Source organism: Schistocerca gregaria, chromosome 6 (genome assembly GCF_023897955.1).
Source record: "Schistocerca gregaria isolate iqSchGreg1 chromosome 6, iqSchGreg1.2, whole genome shotgun sequence".
Classification (NCBI taxonomy): Eukaryota; Metazoa; Arthropoda; class Insecta; order Orthoptera; family Acrididae; genus Schistocerca; species Schistocerca gregaria.
This window is the reverse complement of record NC_064925.1, coordinates 393333473-393354334: the sequence shown is the minus strand read 5'-3', so window position 1 is coordinate 393354334 and position 20862 is coordinate 393333473. Positions and strand designations below refer to the sequence as shown.

Genomic DNA, 20862 nt, shown 5'->3' with positions numbered 1-20862 from the left:
CTCAGATGTTAAGTCCCATAGTGCTCAGAACCATTTGAGCAAAAGGCATGATTAACAAAGATTTGGACGGAGATACCAGAATCGCTTTTTGGTCAGAAATACGGTCAGAAAAGGCTAGTCTTCTATGGTCTGAAAAGTGTAGAAGGTGTTGCAATTTGTGAACAACTTAAGAATTTTATTAAAGAAAAAACAGTCTGTTCAAAACATACAGTCTACGCAAGCAAAGCAGCTGGCATTAAACTACTAAGACGTATAGCCTGAGAACTAATGATACGTACATAGCTTAAGGAAATATAAAATCTGTTGGGTAGGAAAGGTACAATTTAATGCTGTAAGATTATCAGTTCCAAATAATTTCCGTTTGACATTTTAACTCACAGAGAATGGAAGAAATTTTATCCATTCTTATGGGCTTGTTTACGATAACAGGTGTTAAAATGTCCTCCACTTTGTTTGTGATAGTTTGCCAGCATTTTAACTACCTCTAAATACTCACATCGTACAAAAAATTAGTCACCTTGTAGTGCACGCATAGATGACTCGGTAATCCCTCACATTCGGCACAGCGATCGAGTCTGCTCTCATCTGCGTGGCCGCTGTCTCTAACGGAGCAGAAGGCAGCAGCGATCAGTCACGCATTTATGTTCCAACCGGATGTTGCTCGTAAACCTGGGTAAATGTAACGACGTGACACAGTGACTAATGCACAATGGAACAATCGTGTTTGGCTATGCCCATGGCCATATGATGTTTGAAGCTGCTTGGTTTGTTGGTTTTTCGCAGTGGATTGTTCAAATTGTCTACAAGCAGTGGTGTAACACGCGTGACTACGAACACGACGTCAGAATTGTGACTGGAATGTGATCCTGACAGAGGGACAAAAGGCGCATGTAGCGGCTTGCGAATCAAAATCTTTTCCTAACACGACAGGAGTGCAGGAAAGTCCATCTCGGCCTGTCAGCGACTGAACATTCCGACCGCAACTTCTTGCAATTAACATTTGAAGTCGATCACATCGCAAGAGGCCATTGCCCGTACCGGCATATAAAAACGACAAGAACTTCATCTGTCTGAAAGAATATGTGTGTAGTTTCTGGGCATTCCCCACCGTATTATAACCCGATTAACCTGCAAAATAACTTGAACCTCCCAGGAAATGTGCGGGGCACTTTGGAACATGTGGTGAGACGGCGAAATCATCATCTTCCCAATTTGATGGAATCACACAGTATAGTCGTCAGTGAGTGGCTTAACCTCGATGCGATACATCTGAACAACATTGTGGACTCGCCTAGTAACCGAAAGCAGACGGTTATGAAGTCCAGGGGCAGAATCACACGGGATTAAGTGTTGCTTATTAGGATTTATCTAATTTTTCTTTTCCTCTGAGCTAGGTAATCCCTGAATCAGGGAGGGACAAGCATTCACCGTGAATTCAATGTTTCAGGTTATCTCTTGTTGTGGGGCACTGTTAATATACACTATGAGATCAAAAGTATCCGGACACCTGGTTTAAAATGACTTCGTGGTCTTGCCCCACCCTTAGCCGTGACGATAGCTTCCATTCTCGCAGCCATACGTTCAGTCAGATGCTGGAGGCTTTCTTGGGGAATGGCAGCCCACTCTTCACGGACTGCTGCAGTGAGCAGTAGTATCGATGTCGGTCGGTGAGGCCTGGCACGAAGTTGGCGTTCCAAAACGTCCCAGAGGTGTTTGGTAGGATTCAGATCAGGACTCTGTGCAGGACAGTCCATTGCAGGGAAGTTATTGTCTTGTAATCACTCGACCAGAGGCCGTGCATCGTGAACAGGTGCTCGATCGTATTGAAAGATGCAATCCCCATCCCAGAATTGCTCTTCAACGGTGGGAAGCAAGAAGGTGCTTGAAACATCAGTGTAGGCCTGTGCTGTGATAGTGTCAAGCAAAACAACAAGGGATGCAAGCCCCCTCCATGAAAAACACGACCAAACCATAACACCACCGCCTCCGAATTTTACTGTTGGCACTACACACGCTGGAAGAAGCCGTTCGCCGGACATTCGCCATACCCACATCCTGCCATCGGATCGCTACATTGTGTACCGTGATTCGTCACTCCACACAACGTTTTTCCACTGTTCAGTCATCCAGTGTTTACGCTCCTTACACCAAGCGAGGTGTCGTTTGGCATTTACCGGCGTGATGTGTGTCTTATGAAATCCAAGTTTTTTCACCTCCCGCCTATCTGTCATAGTACCTGCAATGGATTCTGTTGCAGTTTGAGATTCCTGTATGGTGGTCCGGATAGATGTCTGCCTATTACACATTACGACCCTCTTCAATTGTTGGCGATGTCTGTCAGTCAACACACGAGGTCGTCCTGTACGCCTTTAAGCTGTACGTGTCCCTTGACGACTCCATTTCACTATCACATCGGTAATAGTGGACCTGCGGATGTTTATGAGTGTGGAAATCTCGCGTACAGACATATGAAACAAGTGACACCCAATTACCTAACCACGTTCAAAGTCCGTGAGATCAGTGGAGCGCCCCATTCTGCTCTCTCACGATGTCTAATGACTACTGAGGTCGTTGATATGGAGTACCTGGCAGTATGTGGCAGAACAATGCACCTAATAAAGAAAACGTAAGTTTTTGGGAGGGTCCGGATACTTTTGGGCCCATAGTGTACAGTGCCTTTGTTAAGTTCTCAAAGGAAATAATGAGGGATGGTTAAGTATGTGATGGATGTGGCTATGCCGCTGACCTATCGGACAAGAAACATAAGCCAAGATGTACGTTTTCACAATCTATTTGTCACTCTGTGGCGGAGTGTACGCTGATACGAAACTTCCGGGCAGATTAAAACTAAGTTCCGAGCGGAAACTCGAAACCGCGACCTTTGCCTTTCACATGCATGTTCTCTACCAACTAAGCTGCCCAAGGTAGACTCGTCCTGGTCGCTGGTCAAGCTTCGCTAGATCACTCGATAGAGCACTCCAGCGAAAGGCTGAGGTCCTGAGGTTCCGCCTTTAAGAATCGGTCTGGCACACAGCTTTGATGTGCAATTTATACCTGTCAGACAATGAGAACTGCGCCACACAACGATCTTGCTGCACCTACGTTTAGAAATGTGTTGCTAGCAGAACATCCTACAGCCCCTCTTGAAGTCTAGTCTGATAATTCAGCTTAACGTTCACCGTTATATATCAAAAGTATAAAGTCCGATAATTCGATCATGGGTAAGCATGCATCACGTATTTATGATCCACATGCTCTGGGTGGCTTATCGACGTGATCTGTGACCGATGTGCTGTGACTATTAATGTAGATTGTGTTAATTTAACTCTGTAATGCATTATAAATTTGTTTGTTAGCCCACAGTTTGAAATTCGAGATAACTGTTTTTGTCCTTAGACCATTTGTGCAAGGCCATTCTAATTTGGGAACTGTTTTCACTGAATGCCTGATCAAAATAGGTATGATATGGATCCAAACAGCCCTCAAGTAGCGATTCTTAATAGTACTTTTATTCACTCAGAATTTCTCTTATTTGGAAAGTTGTCGTTAAAGAAATATGTAAGCATATATACCACTCATACCATCTCCAACACTTATGTTGAGTTGTTTGTTAAGATTGCTAGTCAATTGCCGAAGGTCATTATTTCAAACGGAGCATCCAACTGTCGAAAGGCACGTAGGGATCGTTGTGGACGATCTTAATAAGGAACCGATCTGCTTGTCGGTAATTCTGGAGACTTACATGCCCTCCTGCTAGAATACGGCTTTACGAAACGAAAAAAATAGACGCGTTTACGATACGACGTACTGGGCATTACGCACTGAAGATTGAATAGTTAGCTCGAGCCCCCACATGCTACGGCACGAATATATATATATATATATATATATATATATATATATATATATATATATATATATATATGTGTGTGTGTGTGTGTGTGTGTGTGTGTGTGTTTTACACTCAGTACTCAGCTTTAGGGGCCCAGAGATGTTTCCGGCTACGTTTTTCGTCATAGGGTGCCAGTTCGCACCTGTCGTAAACTCAATTTTTAAGCTGAAATAAAATACGAAAAAAACAATGCAGACAGGTATTGCTGTGAAATTTAAAAATATTGAGTCTCTCACAATGATTTATAATTTGAACAAGTAGTTTCTTCTATTTGTCCACGAATGTATTCAATATATTGACTAAATACTTGAAATTCTGTTTTAGGGGCTTTTACGTAAGGGCGGTCGTTAGTAACTGATACTACAACACTACAATATAAAATTCATATGTCACGATCACGGCACTCGTCAGTCTGTTCATACTTCAGGAAATACACTGTTGTCTCCTGTCCTAAACAACTCTATTGCGCTCAACTTGATCGTTTTCGAACGTCGCTAGATACATACTTGTCCGCGATTTTGGCTGCCAACCCAATACTACCCCCGACGGGCAGCTCGTCCGGCTCTTTAACGTCGCTCAACTGTCCTCGAAACGACGGCCTGACAAAAAAATTACCAATATTCTAAAACTATCCACAAAACACATATGATACATCGAAAAACAGGGAAAAGTTCTGGGCAATGACAATTTAAAGTCCAATTTTCTGTATCTGCTGCCGTTTTTTCACAAATAATGTTCTTGTGGAGTGATTTTGCTTTTCCTGGATTTTCGATGCTGAACAATAACAAACAATTAAGTCTACATACTTAATTCCTCATCTACCTCTTTAAACTGTAGAATGCTGTGGCTAGTTTCTTCTCTTTAAAATTTATTTATTACCAAAAACTCAGTTTGTCTCAGACGAATCCCATATTCCGACCTCTTATTCAAAAGCGGTACATACTCTGCTAAAACAGCTATGATTGTGCGATGCAGCTCTACTAGCTGCATCCGTAAACACTTTGTTCATATCAGTCGGCCAAAGCATAGCCGAGATATTAGCTTTTGAACTTTCATGTTGTTGTTGTTGTGGTCTTCAGACCAGAGACTGGTTTCATGCAGCTCTCCAAGCCACTATATCCTGTGCAAGCCTCTTCATCTCCTAGTACCTACTGCAACCTACATCCTTCTGAATCTGCTTAGTGTATTCATCTCTTGGTCTCCCTCTAGGATTATAAATTTATAATTTTAATACAACAATAATTTTTAAACTATTACATATTTTTGTGGCACCTCTAGATAATTTAGCTTTACATATTTTTCTGTCCATGAGTGCCAACTCGCACCTTTTTGTCGCTCCTAGTTCTGTTGTTATCAATTTTTCTGTGGCATATAAATTTCTCCAAGCGTGCAAACACGGCCATAGTCTCCCCTGCTAAGCGTCAGCTCGGCTTTTTCCTAGGCCGCCTAAACGCTAGCCGCTCGACACGGCTCTGTAGCAACCGCCAGCCACGTGCTCTGCGGCGGGAAACTGCCACCGTAATCCCCCCTCCCCCTCGTACGCTCACAACGACCTCCACAGAGACTTTGGCAAGGTAGTGGCAAACGGACTCAAATGAAACGCGAGTAATGCCACAGCAGTAAGGAAATTCAGTTTACGGTATCTACAGGATGGAAGTCCTAAAACTCAATCTAGACACAATGGTGGGGATCAGTGAAGTGAAATGGAAGGAAGGAAAAGATTTTTGGTCACATGAGTATAGGGCAATCTCAACAGTACCAGAAAATGCCATGTTTGAAGTGGGATTCACTGTGTATAGGAAGATAGGGCAGAGAGTGAATTAATAGGAACAGTTCAGTTGTAGAACTGACACCGAATCAAAACCGATAAAAACAGTTCAGATATAAATGCCAACGTCGCAAGCGGAAGATGAAGAAATGGAGAAGGTATATGATGTATTGGACGAGTAATTCAATACATAATGGGTGACCAAAACCTAAAGGTCACGCGTGATAGGAGTACTATGGGACTTAACTTCTGAGGTCATCAGTCCCCTAGAACTTGGAACTACTTAAACCTAACTAACCTGGGGACATCACAAACATCCATGCCTGAGGCAGGATTCGAACCTGCGACCGTAGCGGTGGCGCGGTTCCAGACTGTAGCGCCTAGAACCGCTCGACCACCCCGGCCGGCAAGATAGGAGTGGGGTTGTAGGGGAAGGAGTAGAAGAAATGGTTGCGAGAGAGTCTGGGCTTGGTAGTGGGAATAAGAGACGAAAAAGACTAATAGAATTCTGTAATAAATTTCAGCCAGTTATGTTGAATCCTCCGTTTAATGGTCACAAGAGCGCGAAGTATACTCGTAAAATGCCGGAAGATACGGGAGGAGTCCAGTTAGGTTACATCATAAGCAGGCAGTGTTTCCGAAATCAGATATTGGGACTGTAAGGTAATGAAGGAGAGTAGGCTGAAGTTCAAGAGACTAGGCAGGAAGATTAAATGCGTGAAGAAATGGGACGCAGAATTACTAAGGAAAGAGGAGATACGCTTGAAATCTACTGACGCTATAGATAGTAAGGGATGGGATGTAGTCTTTCGCCCCTACTGCTCAGTCCATTAAAACAGCAATTATGGAAAAAATGAAAGGTTCAAAAATGCGATTAAAACTGAAGGTCCAAGGATATCATTGATACGATTCGATGATAACGTTACTATCCTCAGCGAAAGTGTATATGAATTGCAGGATCTCTTGACTGGGGTGGACAGTCTAATGAGTACAGTACACAGATGGAGAGTAAATAGAAGAAAGACGAAAGCAATGATAGAAGTAGCAGAAATAAGAACATTGGGGAACTTGACGTAAGAACTGAGAATCACGAAGTAGACGAAGTTAAGGAATTCTGCTACCTACGCAAAAGAGCAACCCATGACGGACGGAGCGAGGAGGATATAAAAAGCAGGCTAGCACTGGTAAAAGGGGTATTCCTGCATAAGGGAAGTGTAATAGTGTCAAATATAGGCCGTAATTTTAGAAAAAAATGTCTTAGAACGTACTTTTGGCACGGTGCTGTATGGTAGTGAAAAATGAACTGTGGGAAAGACTGAACCGAAAACCGTAGAAGCCTTTGGCATGTGGTGCTATACAGTAAAGTTGAAAACTGGATGGACTTATAACATAAGAAATGGGGAGGCTCTCCGCAGAATTGGCGAGGAAATGAATACATGGAAAACACTGACAAGAAGAAAACAAAGGATGATGGATATGTTGAGATATCAGGGAGTAACTTCCAAGGTACTAGAGGAAGGTGTAGAGGCTAAGCTCTGAGATAAAAGGTTGTCGGAGGACAGGAATACATGGAAGCTTGCATCATACTAGGCAGAAGACCGATGAGTCAAAAGAAAGGGGCATGGTCAAAATATATCTGGCCCGGGAAGTATTTATGAGGCAGTCGCGCAGTTGCCCCTTGATAACGAACGAGAAAAGAGCCCACCACAGATAATGCTGGAAATTGTTATTTAGATGCACATTCGGTTGCTGTGACTTTTCTGCCTTTTCGGGTCTCCAGCATCGTCTGTTCCGAGTATTCTATCTGATTAAAAGAATCCGGGCACAAATTAGAACACAATAATATGGGTTTTGTCCACCCTTCGCCTTTATCACCGCTTGAACTCTGCCGGGAGCCGTTTCAATGAGATGTGTGGGTGTCTGCGGAGGAATTACAGGCCGTTATTCCTCAAGAGCCGAAACCAAGCTATGTTGGACGCTGTGATCTGGAGTGAAGTGGACACTCTCGCTCGTCCCATAGGAATTTCATTGGGTTCAAGTCGGGAGTCTTGGCAGGCTTGTCCTTTTCATATTTGTCATTGTCAACAAACTATTGGCTTACACATGGTGTTTTATGAGAGGGAGAACTATCATGCTGATACAGTCGTAATCTCCCAACAGTCCCCCCCCCCCCCCCCCCCCCAGTGTACACGCTATACAATGCTGTAAAATGTATTCACAACCTTCTGCACTTAGTGTTTCCTTAAGCCCAATAAGGGGACCAGACAGTAACCACATTAAATAAACTTTACTCTAAAACCATCTGCACCATAATTAACTGATGGCACTATACATGACGACAGCTAACGTTCTCCAGGCATTCACCAAATGTAAACCCTTCCATCCTATTGCCATAGTGTGAAGCGTAATTCATCTCTTCTAACCACTTGGTCTCAGTCACCCACTGTCCAGTGTTTCACTCTTTACACCACCTAAAGCGTTGCTTGACATTCATTACAGATATGTGTGACGTGTGGATTGAGAAGCTGTTAGGCCACTATATCTATCTCTCTTTAACTCTGTACTCTCGTTCAGTGTGCTAGCTGGACAGTTGATAGCACTTTGAAACTCACGAGTGGTCACTTCCACTGATTCCAAGCTAGTTTTTTACAACGACCCTCCATGATAATCGACGGTCTCTGTCTGTCTGTACATGAGGTAATCCTGGATTTTGTTTAGCTGCAGTTGTTTGTTCGTTACTTACGTGGTGACCAATGACTAGTTCACGTTCGAAGTCAGCGAGCCCTCTTGACCAATAGGTTCTGTTTTACTGCTTCTCCACACACAATACTCCCCGCCTCTTTTTATATTGGCGTTCCCGCCTACCATGATGTCTAGTGGTCACTTCCTCATTACGTAAGGGTGCCTGTTAGCTTTTGATCAAATAGTGTACTTCGATGTGTCATTACGTCTGAGTGCGGGAGATAAGCAGACGTGTTTAGTGACCAGTTGAATGGAGCACAAAATGGTGCTCACCTTCAAGTTGCACCGGTATGCAGATAAACTGTTAAAACCATATAGGACCGGTACGAGAACATTGCACCAAACAAGCGCCAGATGCCTTCAGGTCCTGACCCCTCTTTTCCCTCCCTCATACATAAGTCAGTGGCTGTCCTCTGGGCCTTAAAACGACCTTTAAAAATAAACGCAAATGTAGTACAAATGGGTTGTTTTCGCTAGGACGTTTCTCCTTGAAACTCATTTTCAGTACAAGATTTAAATTATATTAACGCGAAAATATGAGCGGGTAGGAATTATTAACTCACATTTGTATACTAAAAGAAAAGAAAACACGGAATCACTTGTAAATGTCCAGCATGGTATTTACAAATTCATTTGTGATGTGAATGAAATGACACGTTACACAACAGTGCGATATAAGATCCAAGTGATCCATGGAGTATGAAATTATCTAACTTGTCGCGAAATGAAAACAAAGAACATTTCAACAAAAACTGTTGATTTTTTAGAGCTCTGCTCAATGATACAGTTTTCGTACCGTGTCACTATTTGATACTCTCATTTGTTTTCTCATATTCTGGCAATATAAGGGCAACGTATGGATGACCATGTATTTAACCTTACCAATTGTTCACATTGTTAAGTCCCATAGTGTTCAGAGGAACACTATGGGACTTAAAATCTGAGATCATCAGTCCCCTGTAACTTAGAACTGCTTAAACCTAACCAACCTAAGGACATCACACGTATCCATCCTAGAGGCAGGATTCGAACCTGTGACCGTAGTGGTCGAGCGGTTCCAGACAGAAGCGCCTAGAACCACTCAGACATACCGGCTGGCATTTAAACTTATCGATTTCTATAAAATACATTCTACCAAAGAGGGTTGCAGCAAAAGCTCTTTGGATATTGTTTTCTGGCGGTGTTCTTAGAATACTGTCATCAAAATTTTGTTTTAAATTACATGCTACTTCTACAAAAAAAAAGTATCGGAAACACAGGACAGGAACGAATTTAGTAAAACGCTTGTACTGGAAGGAACTGGTATTTATATGCTAGTGAATGTTATAACACGAAATTTCACAACGAATTTGATTGAGTTTGTTGTTTACTTTTCTTCATCACAGGTAACACCGAATCCTTCCGATGGAACCTCGAGGGAGAAGAAAGAGGAGTCTAAAACATATTACACTGCCATTGGCCCTGACTACAGCTGGATAACGGAAAAAATCCCTGGTGTACAAGTAGTTCCTTGGAACGAAGCAGCCAAAGCAGTAGGCAGTTCCACAAGTGGTACGCGATTGCACAAGTATAAGATGCATCTAGGTAACGCACGCAGAAGACGGCTCTCCCAATTGGCAAACATGATTGCTGGGATTGCACCAGGTAAAGAAAGCTCAGAAGCCTCCAAGCTCGAGCTCGGGGACGAGTTGGAACCTGATTTAGGGCTGAACAAGATTTTCTCCGTGTGGTTTCCGCTGGCAAGGCGAGTGCGTGGTATTATCTTTTTGAATAGGATGTACGTCAGGCCGCAAAGTGAATTGTATGGGGATCTGTCGGAGAAGGCGGAAGCCGCCCTCCGGCCACTGAGGCGCGTCAAGCGGTCCAATCCGGAGCAGGCAGCAGATGGGTCCACCGACGAGGAGGGAGCATCTGCGCCGTTGCTGCAGTCGTGGAGATTCAGGCGAGCACAGCGGGGAGACCGTGCGCCGCAGCAGCAGTGTCCAGAGGCCGCTGACGGCCAGCGCAGGAGGGCGGCAGACGGCGATACCTCCGTACACGCACCCTGCGTAGTGGAGGCGAAGACACCGCGCGCCACCACAAGGCTGGCCCAGCGACTGGCCGTCCGCGACAAGTCAACCGGGACGCCAGGTTGGAGGGAACGCAATCGATACTCGGCGAACGCCGCCTAATTACGCGCTCTGCCTTGTATTGTTCTGTACTATAAACAAAAGAACCTGGACGTATAGTATATTTATTGCTCAATACATAATAATACTGCCCTGAGTTCTTGTCGTCTTTTTACTTATGGTGTGAGAATTATCAACCAATATCATTCTGAGCAAGAAATGCGTGTGCATATATATATATATATATATATATATATATATATATATATATATATATATATATATATATATATATATGTGTGTGTGTGTGTGTGTGTGTGTGTGTGTGTGTGTGTGTGTGTGTGTGTTTGTGTTCCAGAGGACTACAAGAACTGTTCAATAAATAATGGCTACAATTTTTTGGGTTCCGTACCTCAGTAGGTAAAAACAGAACACCTACAGGATAGCTATGTTGTCTGTCTCTCCGTCAGACCCCTTTTTTTCAGTAAGTGACAAGCGTATCAAGTTGAAATTCAAGTCACATACTAAGATCTACTGTCCGTTAGCGTTGTACAACATTTAAGGTTGGAAGTCAGTGCAGTCAAAAGATACGGTCATTAATGTCACATATTTTGACATTCGCCAAGTCACTCACTGAATACGACTTCGCAGTGTCTGTGTTATTAAGAAGTAAGAGAATGCTGCATTGTACATATTATGAAACGTCCCCTTAGAAAAATTATAAATGACTGTGCTTAAACTGTCACACAATATATTTAGCGTAACGCAACCTGACTTTCAAAAATTCCTACAAAAGAATGGCTCTGACTAACAATAAGCAATACCTTTCATGAATCACTTACCTCACAAAAATCTTCGTTACTCGAACTACTGCAATACAGCGAGCGCCACTACTGCCAGCTAAATAAAAGATTCTAACTACTGAAGGCACTGATTACTGATAGGCATAGTTAGCAGATGGAAGATTGTGATAGAGAACAAACAATGTGTTTACCTCCATAGTGTTCAAAAGTAATAATGTATATAGCAGTTCATGACACCAAGTCTTACAAATTTACTGTCTCTGATGGACACACGTCCAGATCACCCGCTCTCAAAACTCCGCCATCTCTCTCCCCACATCCACCACTGCTGGCGGCTCACCTCCAACTGCGCAAAGCTACGCGTTATTCACATCCAACTGCCCAACACTAAAATAGCAAATTCCAACAATGCAAACCAGCCACAGACTGCACACAGCACAGCCAGTGATCTTCATACAGAGCGCTACGTGGCGTCACCAACATAAAAACCTAAACAGCCTACTTACAATATGAGGGTAATCCCAAAATTAAGGTCTCCTATTTTTTTTATAAGTACATAGACCTGTTTATTTCTACAGAGGTTTACATCAGTTTACAGCTTGAACATTTAGCTATTTTTCGACATAATCTCCATTTCTGTCGATGCATTTTTGTAGAAGCGGTGGCAGTTTTTGTATGCCCTTGTCATACCAGCTCGCCGCCATGCTGTTCAGGAAGTTATGATTCTCTTCTTTCACCTCGTCGTTGGAGATGAATCGTTGGGACCACAATTAACACTGACAGCTACTGTGAGATTCGGAAAAAACTCAAACGGGCAATTCAGAACCAGAGAAGAGTGATGTTGAGCAAGGCCGTACACATTCTCCATGACAACGCTCGGCCACACATCGCTCGGAAAACCGTTGCTCTCCTGCAACAGTGGAACATAATCACCCACCTACTCTATAGTCCTCACTTGGTGTCCAGTGACTATCACCTGTTCTCTAGATTAAAAGAACATTTGACTGGAAAGCGATTCAGCTCCGACGGCGAGGTGAAATAAGAGGTTCATAGCTTCCTGAACAGCATGGCGAGCTGGTATGACATGGGCTTACAAAAACTGTCACAGCGTCTACAAAAATGCATTTACAGAAATGATGATTATGTCGAAAAATAGCTAAATGCTCAAGCTGTAATCTGATGTACACCATTGTAGAAATAAACAGGTCTATGTACTTATAAAAAAATTGGAGACCGTACTTTTGGGATGACCCTCATATTATGACACAGACACTGCTATTTCGTAATTTTCGCCAGTACCCAGCTCAAGACTCAATAAATGTGTCCTTGCGGTCAGGAATTTACGTAAGTACGAGTACAGGTTGTGACATATAGACGACGACATGTGGAAGTTTGGGTCTGGCCGTGCTTCGTGCTCGGATGGCCGAAACGAGTAAGCGGGAAATCCGTGTCGAGTTCCGCTCCGTTACAAATGTTCTGTGTCGTCATTGCTACATAATGCCGAGAGTGGTTCATATTGACAACTGTGAATACATGTCCCGTATCACTGATTAAAACCCATAGTGTAATTCCCGTTGACTTAGAATCATGAAATTCGGCAAGAAGCAAGTTTTACTGTAAAAGCTAGGAAAAATCCCGAAAATTGTTAAATTGTGGCTATACCACATAAAAAATATCGTTTTGCAATTACAGCTTAATATTGCGTTCAATATTACAAAAGCATAACTGCATGAAAACACAAGATGTAATTTTTAATCATGTTTTAGTAAGTAAATAAAAAGCATTTTATTTAATGTGCTCTCAAATCGGACTCCCCTGCACGCTTTTTGTACGTGGTGCATAGTCTCATAAACTACTGTAGAGATTTAGATAGGGTCTTGGAATTCCCAGGATCGGTATCTAGCCAGAATCAATATCGATACCAGGGAAAAATGTTCGACGTTCTCGATTCCCGGGCTGGATGAGCTACTACAAACAAAATTAAGTTTTTGCTGACCTCTCAAGTGCGCGCACCTAGTCACCTTTTATTAAAAATATAACTTAATTTTGATATCCCTTCGGAAAATAGTCTTCTTTGGATGTGATATACGTGTACCATGCATTCTGCAAGTCTGCAAAGGCGTCTGGAGACCATTTTTTGAAAGATCCTTGATTGCTGAAAGAACTGAAAACAAATATGTCGCCAGTTCATTGAGGAAAGGTTCTATAGAAACTACTCTAAGGCATTGGAACTTTACTTAGCTTGCATTTATCGTGAATCTCTAGTCCATCACAGACTGGAAAAAAGGACTGGTGACTCCCGTATATAAGAAAGGTAAATGAACGGACTCGCATAATTACAGACCAGTGTCCCTAACATAGGTTTGCTGTTAAAGTCTTGAACGTATGTGTCCTCGGAGTCTTTCGCGACGGCATACATGAATAAAACGTTCTCGGTTTTCCAGCCGTGTCAGTTCAAATAAAATGCTCATACGAACCACGGGTGAAGAGCAACAGACAGACACCATGCTATTAGACTCCGAAAAGCGTTAGAAACCGTGCTCCACAGCAGACTATTAGTGAAGATACGAGCATACGGAAGGTTCCCAGGTATGTGACTGGCTCGAAGGCGCCGAAAGTCAGCACTTTGTCATAGATGGCGAGTGTTTATGAGACAATGCAATCGTCAGGAGGCCCCCAGGGAAGTGTGATAGGACCGCTCTTGTTTTCTCTGCACATAAATATCTGACAGCCAGGCTGAACAACAATGTGCGCCCGTTTCGTAATGACGCTCCCGTGTAGGGAAAGTATGTTTGTTGAGTGATTGTAGGAGGACACAAGATAACGTAGACAACATTTATAGTTGGTGTGATGAGTAGCAGCTTGCTCCAAATGTATAAAAATGTGAATCAGTGCACACGAGTAGGGAAAACAGTGCCGTAATGTTCAAAAACAGCATTAGTGTGGCACTAGACACACACCCGCGTCGATTAAATATGTAGGCATACAGCTGCAGGGCAATGTGAACTGCAATGAGCACATTAAGAATGGTATTGGGGAGGGAGTATGGTTTATTGGGACAGTTTCAGAAACACCAGAACGATCCATTCTTGAGTGTTGCTCGAGTGTGTGGGATCCCCACCAGGTCGGATTAAAAGCAGACACCGTAGCCATTAGAAGGCGTGCTGGTAGTTTTGTTATCAGTAGGTTGAATCAGCGTTGCTCTGTGAACTCAAATAGGAATCCCTCGAGGGAAGACTTTCATATCGCAAGGCTCTATTGAGAAAATTTAGGGCGCCGACATTTGAGGCTGACAGCAGAATGATCCTACTGCTGCCAATGTACATTTTGGCTGGTTCAAATGGCTCTCAGCACTATGGGACTTCACTTCTGAGGTCATCAGTCCCCTAGAACTTAGAACTAATTAAACCTAACCAACCTAAGGACATCACACACACCCATGCCCTAGGCAGGATTCGAACCTGCGACCGTAGCGGTCTCGCGGTTCCAGACTGTAGCGCCTAGAACCGCTTGGTCACCCTGGCCGGCAATGTACATTTTACGTAAAGACCGTGAATATAAGGAAACTACGGTTCGTGCGGAGGTATATGCATGGATCAGCGGGAATATTGCGACTATCTCCATAACAGCCAGTGTGGCGACTTTTGGCACGCACAACAGCGGCGAAGCTTCGTGGCATGGAGGCCATCGGGCCTTGGTAGGTCGTTGGAGGGAGTTGGGATCACACTTACACACACACGACATTAATTCCCGTATATTCCGTTGAGGGAGACGATGAGATCTGACGACACGTTAATTGAGTCCCAGACGTGCTCGATCGGGTTAGGATCTGGTGTCTTGGGAGTCAGTACAACATTTGGAACTCGCCAGTGCATTATTCGAACCATCGCCATCACACTCCTGGTCTTCTGACGTGACGTGTTATCCTATTTAAAAACGTCACTGCCGTCGGGAAACATGATCGTCATGAAAGAGCTTACGTGGCCTGCGACCAGTTTATCATAATTCTTAGCCGCCACGGTACCTTGTACAAGCTCCACTGGATCCATGGATGGCCGCGTGAATGTTCCCAGAGGCATAAGTGAGCGATCGCCAGCTTGTCTCCGTCCGGCAGTACAGGTGTCTGGAAGCTGTTCCCCTACAAGACCAAGGAATCACGTCCTCCCATCAGCGTGATGAAGGAGGTATTGGGATTCATCAGACCATGCAACGCTCTGGCAACGTCCAGTGCCGATGGTCACCTTCCTATTTCAGTTGTAGTTGACGATGTCGTAGAATCAACATTAACACATGCATGAGTCGTCAGCTGCAGAGGCCTCTCGTTAGGAGTGTTCGGTGCGTTGTGTGTTCAGACACGCTTGTACTCTGCCCAACATTAAAGTGACATGTTACTTCCGCCACAATTCACTGCCTGTCCTTTTTTACCAGTCTGCCCAGCCCGCGACTTCTGTCATCTGTAGTGAGGGGTAGCCATACACACCCCCACGGCGTTCGGCGTGCTTTCACTCTGGTTTCGCCACTTGTCGAAGACAAGTTTTTCCTCACTAGATGACACTGCTATCGGCTGGACGGGTTCATATCGATACTGGGGCGGTGATCATAATGTTCTGGCCGATCATTGTGAATGATCGTTTTTCCCTTTTTCCTATTTTTTCCAATTTTGAGTGGAAGACTAGTCACTAGACCACGAGCTGCGGACAGAGGCAACCGTGTTTTGCACTTATTGGGGATTCGTGATTGAGGAGATTTGCACACCGAACTCTGCTACTTGCCCTCCGGATGAAAATGATGCAGCCATGCAGTGAACACCTTAGAAAGAACTACTGGATTTTCCTCTAACATCGACTTCAACCTGCTTGCAGACCGACATCGAATGTGCTTTCGTATTTGAATCTGCCATCTTGGATCCCACGGCGGACAAGCACATCTCACGTGTAAATTTTCTGTCATCAACTTTTGGGTGGCACCTAAGGAAATTTTCAGTTCAAATGGCTCTGAGCACTATTAGACTCAACATATGAGGTCGTCAGTCCCCTAGAACTTAGAACTACTTAAACCTAACTAACCTAAGGACATCACACAGATCCATGCCCGAGGCAGGATTCGAACCTGCGACCGTAGCGACTGTAGCGCCTAGAACCGCGAAATTTTCAGTATTTCAGATAGTGTTCGTAAGGTTATTCGCCTCTCACGCTGACATAGCGGCGTTGATGCTTTCTTTCGTAAGAGTAGCAACTGCTGCTTCGGGTATATCTTACTTTGAATTAGCTTGTCTCCCCTTTCTAAACAATTTAAAACGTCATCAAGTTGAGCTTGGGAGGAATGAACACTCCACTGACATCCCATAACATTCCATCGGGCTTCGCAGAAGATTTGGTGAAACGAAAGCAGAATTTCAAATCCACGTACTTTTCAACGATCGTCACCTACACAGTTCGAATAGGCGATACCAAATATATCATCTTGACAGCGTCTCACATGCGGGATCCTGGAGTGCCAGCAAAAGAAACTAGCGACTGCTGTCGCGAAAAAAGGGACCAATTAGTGATTATTTCAGGAATTTACAGAGTACTTCATAGAAGAATTCTTTCTGGGTGCCACAAAAAAATAAACATTAACTTTACAAGAAAATTTCAAGAACAATTATTTTTTACTTCATCCTGTGGAAAAACTGAAATACTGACATATTTGTTGGACTGAAAAAAATTGAGCATTCTCAAAGATTATAGATGCAAAAGATACATGTTTTATCGTGCAAACATAAAAGTAGTCCTATATAAAAAATAAAGCAGCTTAAGAACTGTAAAACCGTACCACCCATACATCAAATAATGTCGTCGGTGACCAATTTCCGGTCTGATGGAGCTTGTAGAAATTTTCAACGAGAGAGCTGCGAAGAAAACTACACTCCTTGAAATGGAAAAAAGAACACATTGACACCGGTGTGTCAGTCCCACCATACTTGCTCCGGACACTGCGAGAGGGCTGTACAAGCAATGATCACACGCACGGTACAGCGGACACACCAGGAACCGCGGTGTTGCCCGTCGAATGGCGCTAGCTGCGCAGCATTTGTGCACCGCCGCCGTCAGTGTCAGCCAGTTTGCCATGGCATACGGAGCTCCATCGCAGTCTTTAACACTGGCAGCATGCCGGGACAGCGTGGACGTGAACGGTATGTGCAGTTGACGGACTTTGAGCGAGGGCGTATAGTGGGCATGCGGGAAGCCGGGTGGACGTACCGCCGAATTGCTCAACACGTGGGGCGTGAGGTCTCCACAGTACATCGATGTTGTCGCCAGTGGTCGGCGGAAGATGCACGTGCCCGGCGACCTGGGACCGAACCGCAGCGACGCACGGATGCACGCCAAGACCGTAGGATCCTACGCAGTGCCGTAGGGGACCGCACCGCCACTTCCCAGCAAATTAGGGACACTGTTGCTCCTGGGGTATCGGCGAGGAACATTCACAACCGTCTCCATGAAGCTGGGCTACGGTCCCGCACACCGTTAGGCCGTCTTCCGCTCACGCCCCAACATCGTGCAGCCCGCCTCCAGTGGTGTCGCGACAGGCGTGAATGGAGGGACGAATGGAGACGTGTCGTCTTCAGCGATGAGAGTCGCTGCTGCCTTGGTGCCAATGATGGTCGTATGCGTGTTTGGCGCCGTGCAGGTGAGCGCCACAATCAGGACTGCATATGACCGAGGCACACAGGGCCAACACCCGGCATCATGGTGTGGGGAGCGATCTCCTACACTGGCCGTACACCTCTGGTGATCGTCGAGGGGACACTGAATAATGCAAGGTACGTCCAAACCGTCATCGAACCCATCGTTCTACCATTCCTAGACCGGCAAGGGAACTTGCTGTTCCAACAGGACAGTGCACGTCCGCATGTATCCCGTGCCACCCAACGTGCTCTAGAAGGTGTAAGTCAACTACCCTGGCCAGCAAGATCTCCGGATCTGTCCCCCATTGAGCATGTTTGGGACTGGATGAAGCGTCGTCTCACGCGGTCTGCACGTCCAGCACGAACGCTGGTCCAACTGAGGCGCCAGGTGGAAATGGCATGGCAAGCCGTTCCACAGGACTACATTCAGCATCTCTACGATCGTCTCCATGGGAGAATAGCAGCCTGCATTGCTGCGAAAGTTGGATATACACTGTGCTAGTGCCGACATTGTGCATGCTCTGTTGCCTGTGTCTATGTGCCTGTGGTTCTGTCAGTGTGATCATGTGATTTATCTGACCCCAGAAATGTGTCAATAAAGTTTCCCCTTGCTGGGACAATGAATTCACGGTGTTCTTATTTCAATTTCCAGGAGTGTATAAAATTAATATCCGTTGCATCTGACACACCGTTATCATATAGTGTCATCTATGAAGCTTTCTTTTTTTCTTACAAGAGACTTCATTCCAATGGCTCACCTTAAAACTATCTAGACTATTCCAATCCTCCCGAAATTTTTTTACTTGTAGCCCTTGCGACCCCCCTGTCACTACACTCGTCATCAAAATCGCCGGTAAACTCTATGCAGTAGCACCTGTGGGTGTTTTCTGGCCAATTATTTCCTCGGAAGTGCAGCCAAATATACAGTATCTTTGCGTATGGTTTTGTGAAAGCCATTTTTTTTTCCAAGTATACTGCATGTTTATTGTCCTCATCACGCAATAAGTGCATCGCACGCAATAACTTGCCCTTGTTGCTGTAATTTCTCTACATTCCACAAAAATTTTCGTCATCATTAAACTTTCTGAATCGAAAACCAAGGGAACGGAGATGATGTAGGGCGGAGGTATTCATTGCCAATGAATATGAAATGCGTGATGATTGTGTTATGCAAACTTACTGTGTGCTTAATCAGTTTTACTGTAATACAAAGGAAAAAAATTACACAGCTTAATCTGGAAAACCTATACGCAATACCCATAATGAAATCAGTCCTTCTCCAGTTTACCCAGTCTCGTGAGCATCCTGTTCTATGGCCCTGTACAATAAACTGAATTAATTCCCTGTGCACATAAACAATGAATTAATTTTCATTAGGTCTAGAGTAGCAACGTACGTAATCCACAGTAGCAATAGAAAATACTCAGTCTTTTCAGTCTTGGCACAGAGAATTGCAATTCCGGCCGTAAAATGCCTTCATACAAATAACATCAGTAAATTGGCTGATAAATGAATAACCTTGCAAATGTTCATTGAAAATACCGGATATTGGCTCAGCACTGTGCAATGCTGGCCGCATTGAACGCGTTAAAAACATTAATACTTTTCTTGTTCTAGCACATTAATATTTTTCTGATTCTGATTGAAAAATGATTTATTTTAGAAAAATATTCATTGGATTTTAATGATAACTACGCGGAAGACAATGAAGTACTGATAAGGGGATACGCTAAGACCGAATGCTTCAATTTGAAAATTGTATTCAAAATAGTGTTTCACCTTCACAAAATCTGATACAAAACGTTTTAAATTAACTTCAAAATCGGTCAACTTATCAGTTGTTCTACAATTCTCACTTACCGTCGTAATTTTAAACACTGCGATCGTTACACGAGAAAAAATTAGATGGTTTGACAAAATAGATTCCAAAATTTAACTTCTCTGTATCAGAATTACGAAACACACAAAATATTACAAATAGGATATAGCTAATCAACCTATGCATTAAATCTGATGGAAAATACTTGGTTCTGGCCTTCTATGGTCAGTATTGTACAATTCAACTAAATCCACATATCGCGTTGCTGCATATCTAAAATTAAATATACAAAATATCATTATCTTACAAATTTGTTCCCGTTGCTTTCGCTTTGAGTTCCTCTATAAATTCATTACTCTTCTATAATTGTCATGGACAATGGTCAATATTTGTTAACAAACAGGGTCACTTCAATTCTTGATAATCTTGTTGCCTCACAAAAGAATAATACGCACTTTGCGCTTTAGTAGTAATAACTACTATCTAACATTTACTGGCTCTGTGTGAGCACAAACAATATCACTCATCACTTCATTTTATAAAAAATGTATTAGCTGCTTGTATAGACCAACAACTAAATACTCACAGCTAGCCACTAACTTTAAGTCTTACATCATAACTATGGCAGAGAGCGAAAGCAGCTGCTACTGCCCTCCGCGCGCTCCTACTTTCAGTCGATTGTGTCACTCATACAACATCTTTGGTTCAGTGGTGTCAAAGATACAATCTCTTCTACAATTGGAAATAGTTTCAGTTCATTTTTCGTGCACTATATTGCAAAATAGGGTTCCACGCTTAAGTTGATCCCTCACACTGTCTACCTCTTTGTTTAGTATTACTTTTGTCCAGCTTATTTACAGCTAACATGCGTAAAATTTCGCACGTACTATACTATTTATTTACATATTAATTCTTTATTTCCTGCAAGGAAACAAAGAGGACGAGCCTGATTACCAGAAAGTCATAATGCAGGTTTTGTTTACCTTACTTGTCCATAAAGCGGCTCTATTGTATCGTCTTTACATTGTCCCATGACAGAACGTGCTATGAATCAACGACA

General features: G+C 43.6%; 1 protein-coding gene across 3 annotated transcripts in view; it reads left to right on the top strand.

The window, feature by feature from the left end:
• The window catches only part of LOC126278413 (uncharacterized), a 63617-nt gene extending 52950 nt beyond the window's left edge, over positions 1–10667 (top strand). For all 3 annotated transcript variants that reach the window (XM_049978522.1, XM_049978521.1, XM_049978520.1), the window contains one exon: positions 9788–10667. In XM_049978522.1, the coding sequence (XP_049834479.1) occupies positions 9788–10573 (786 nt within the window). In that variant the 3' untranslated portion in view covers positions 10574–10667. The remainder of the gene's footprint in view (positions 1–9787) is intronic.
• Positions 10668–20862: the final 10195 nt, after the last annotated feature.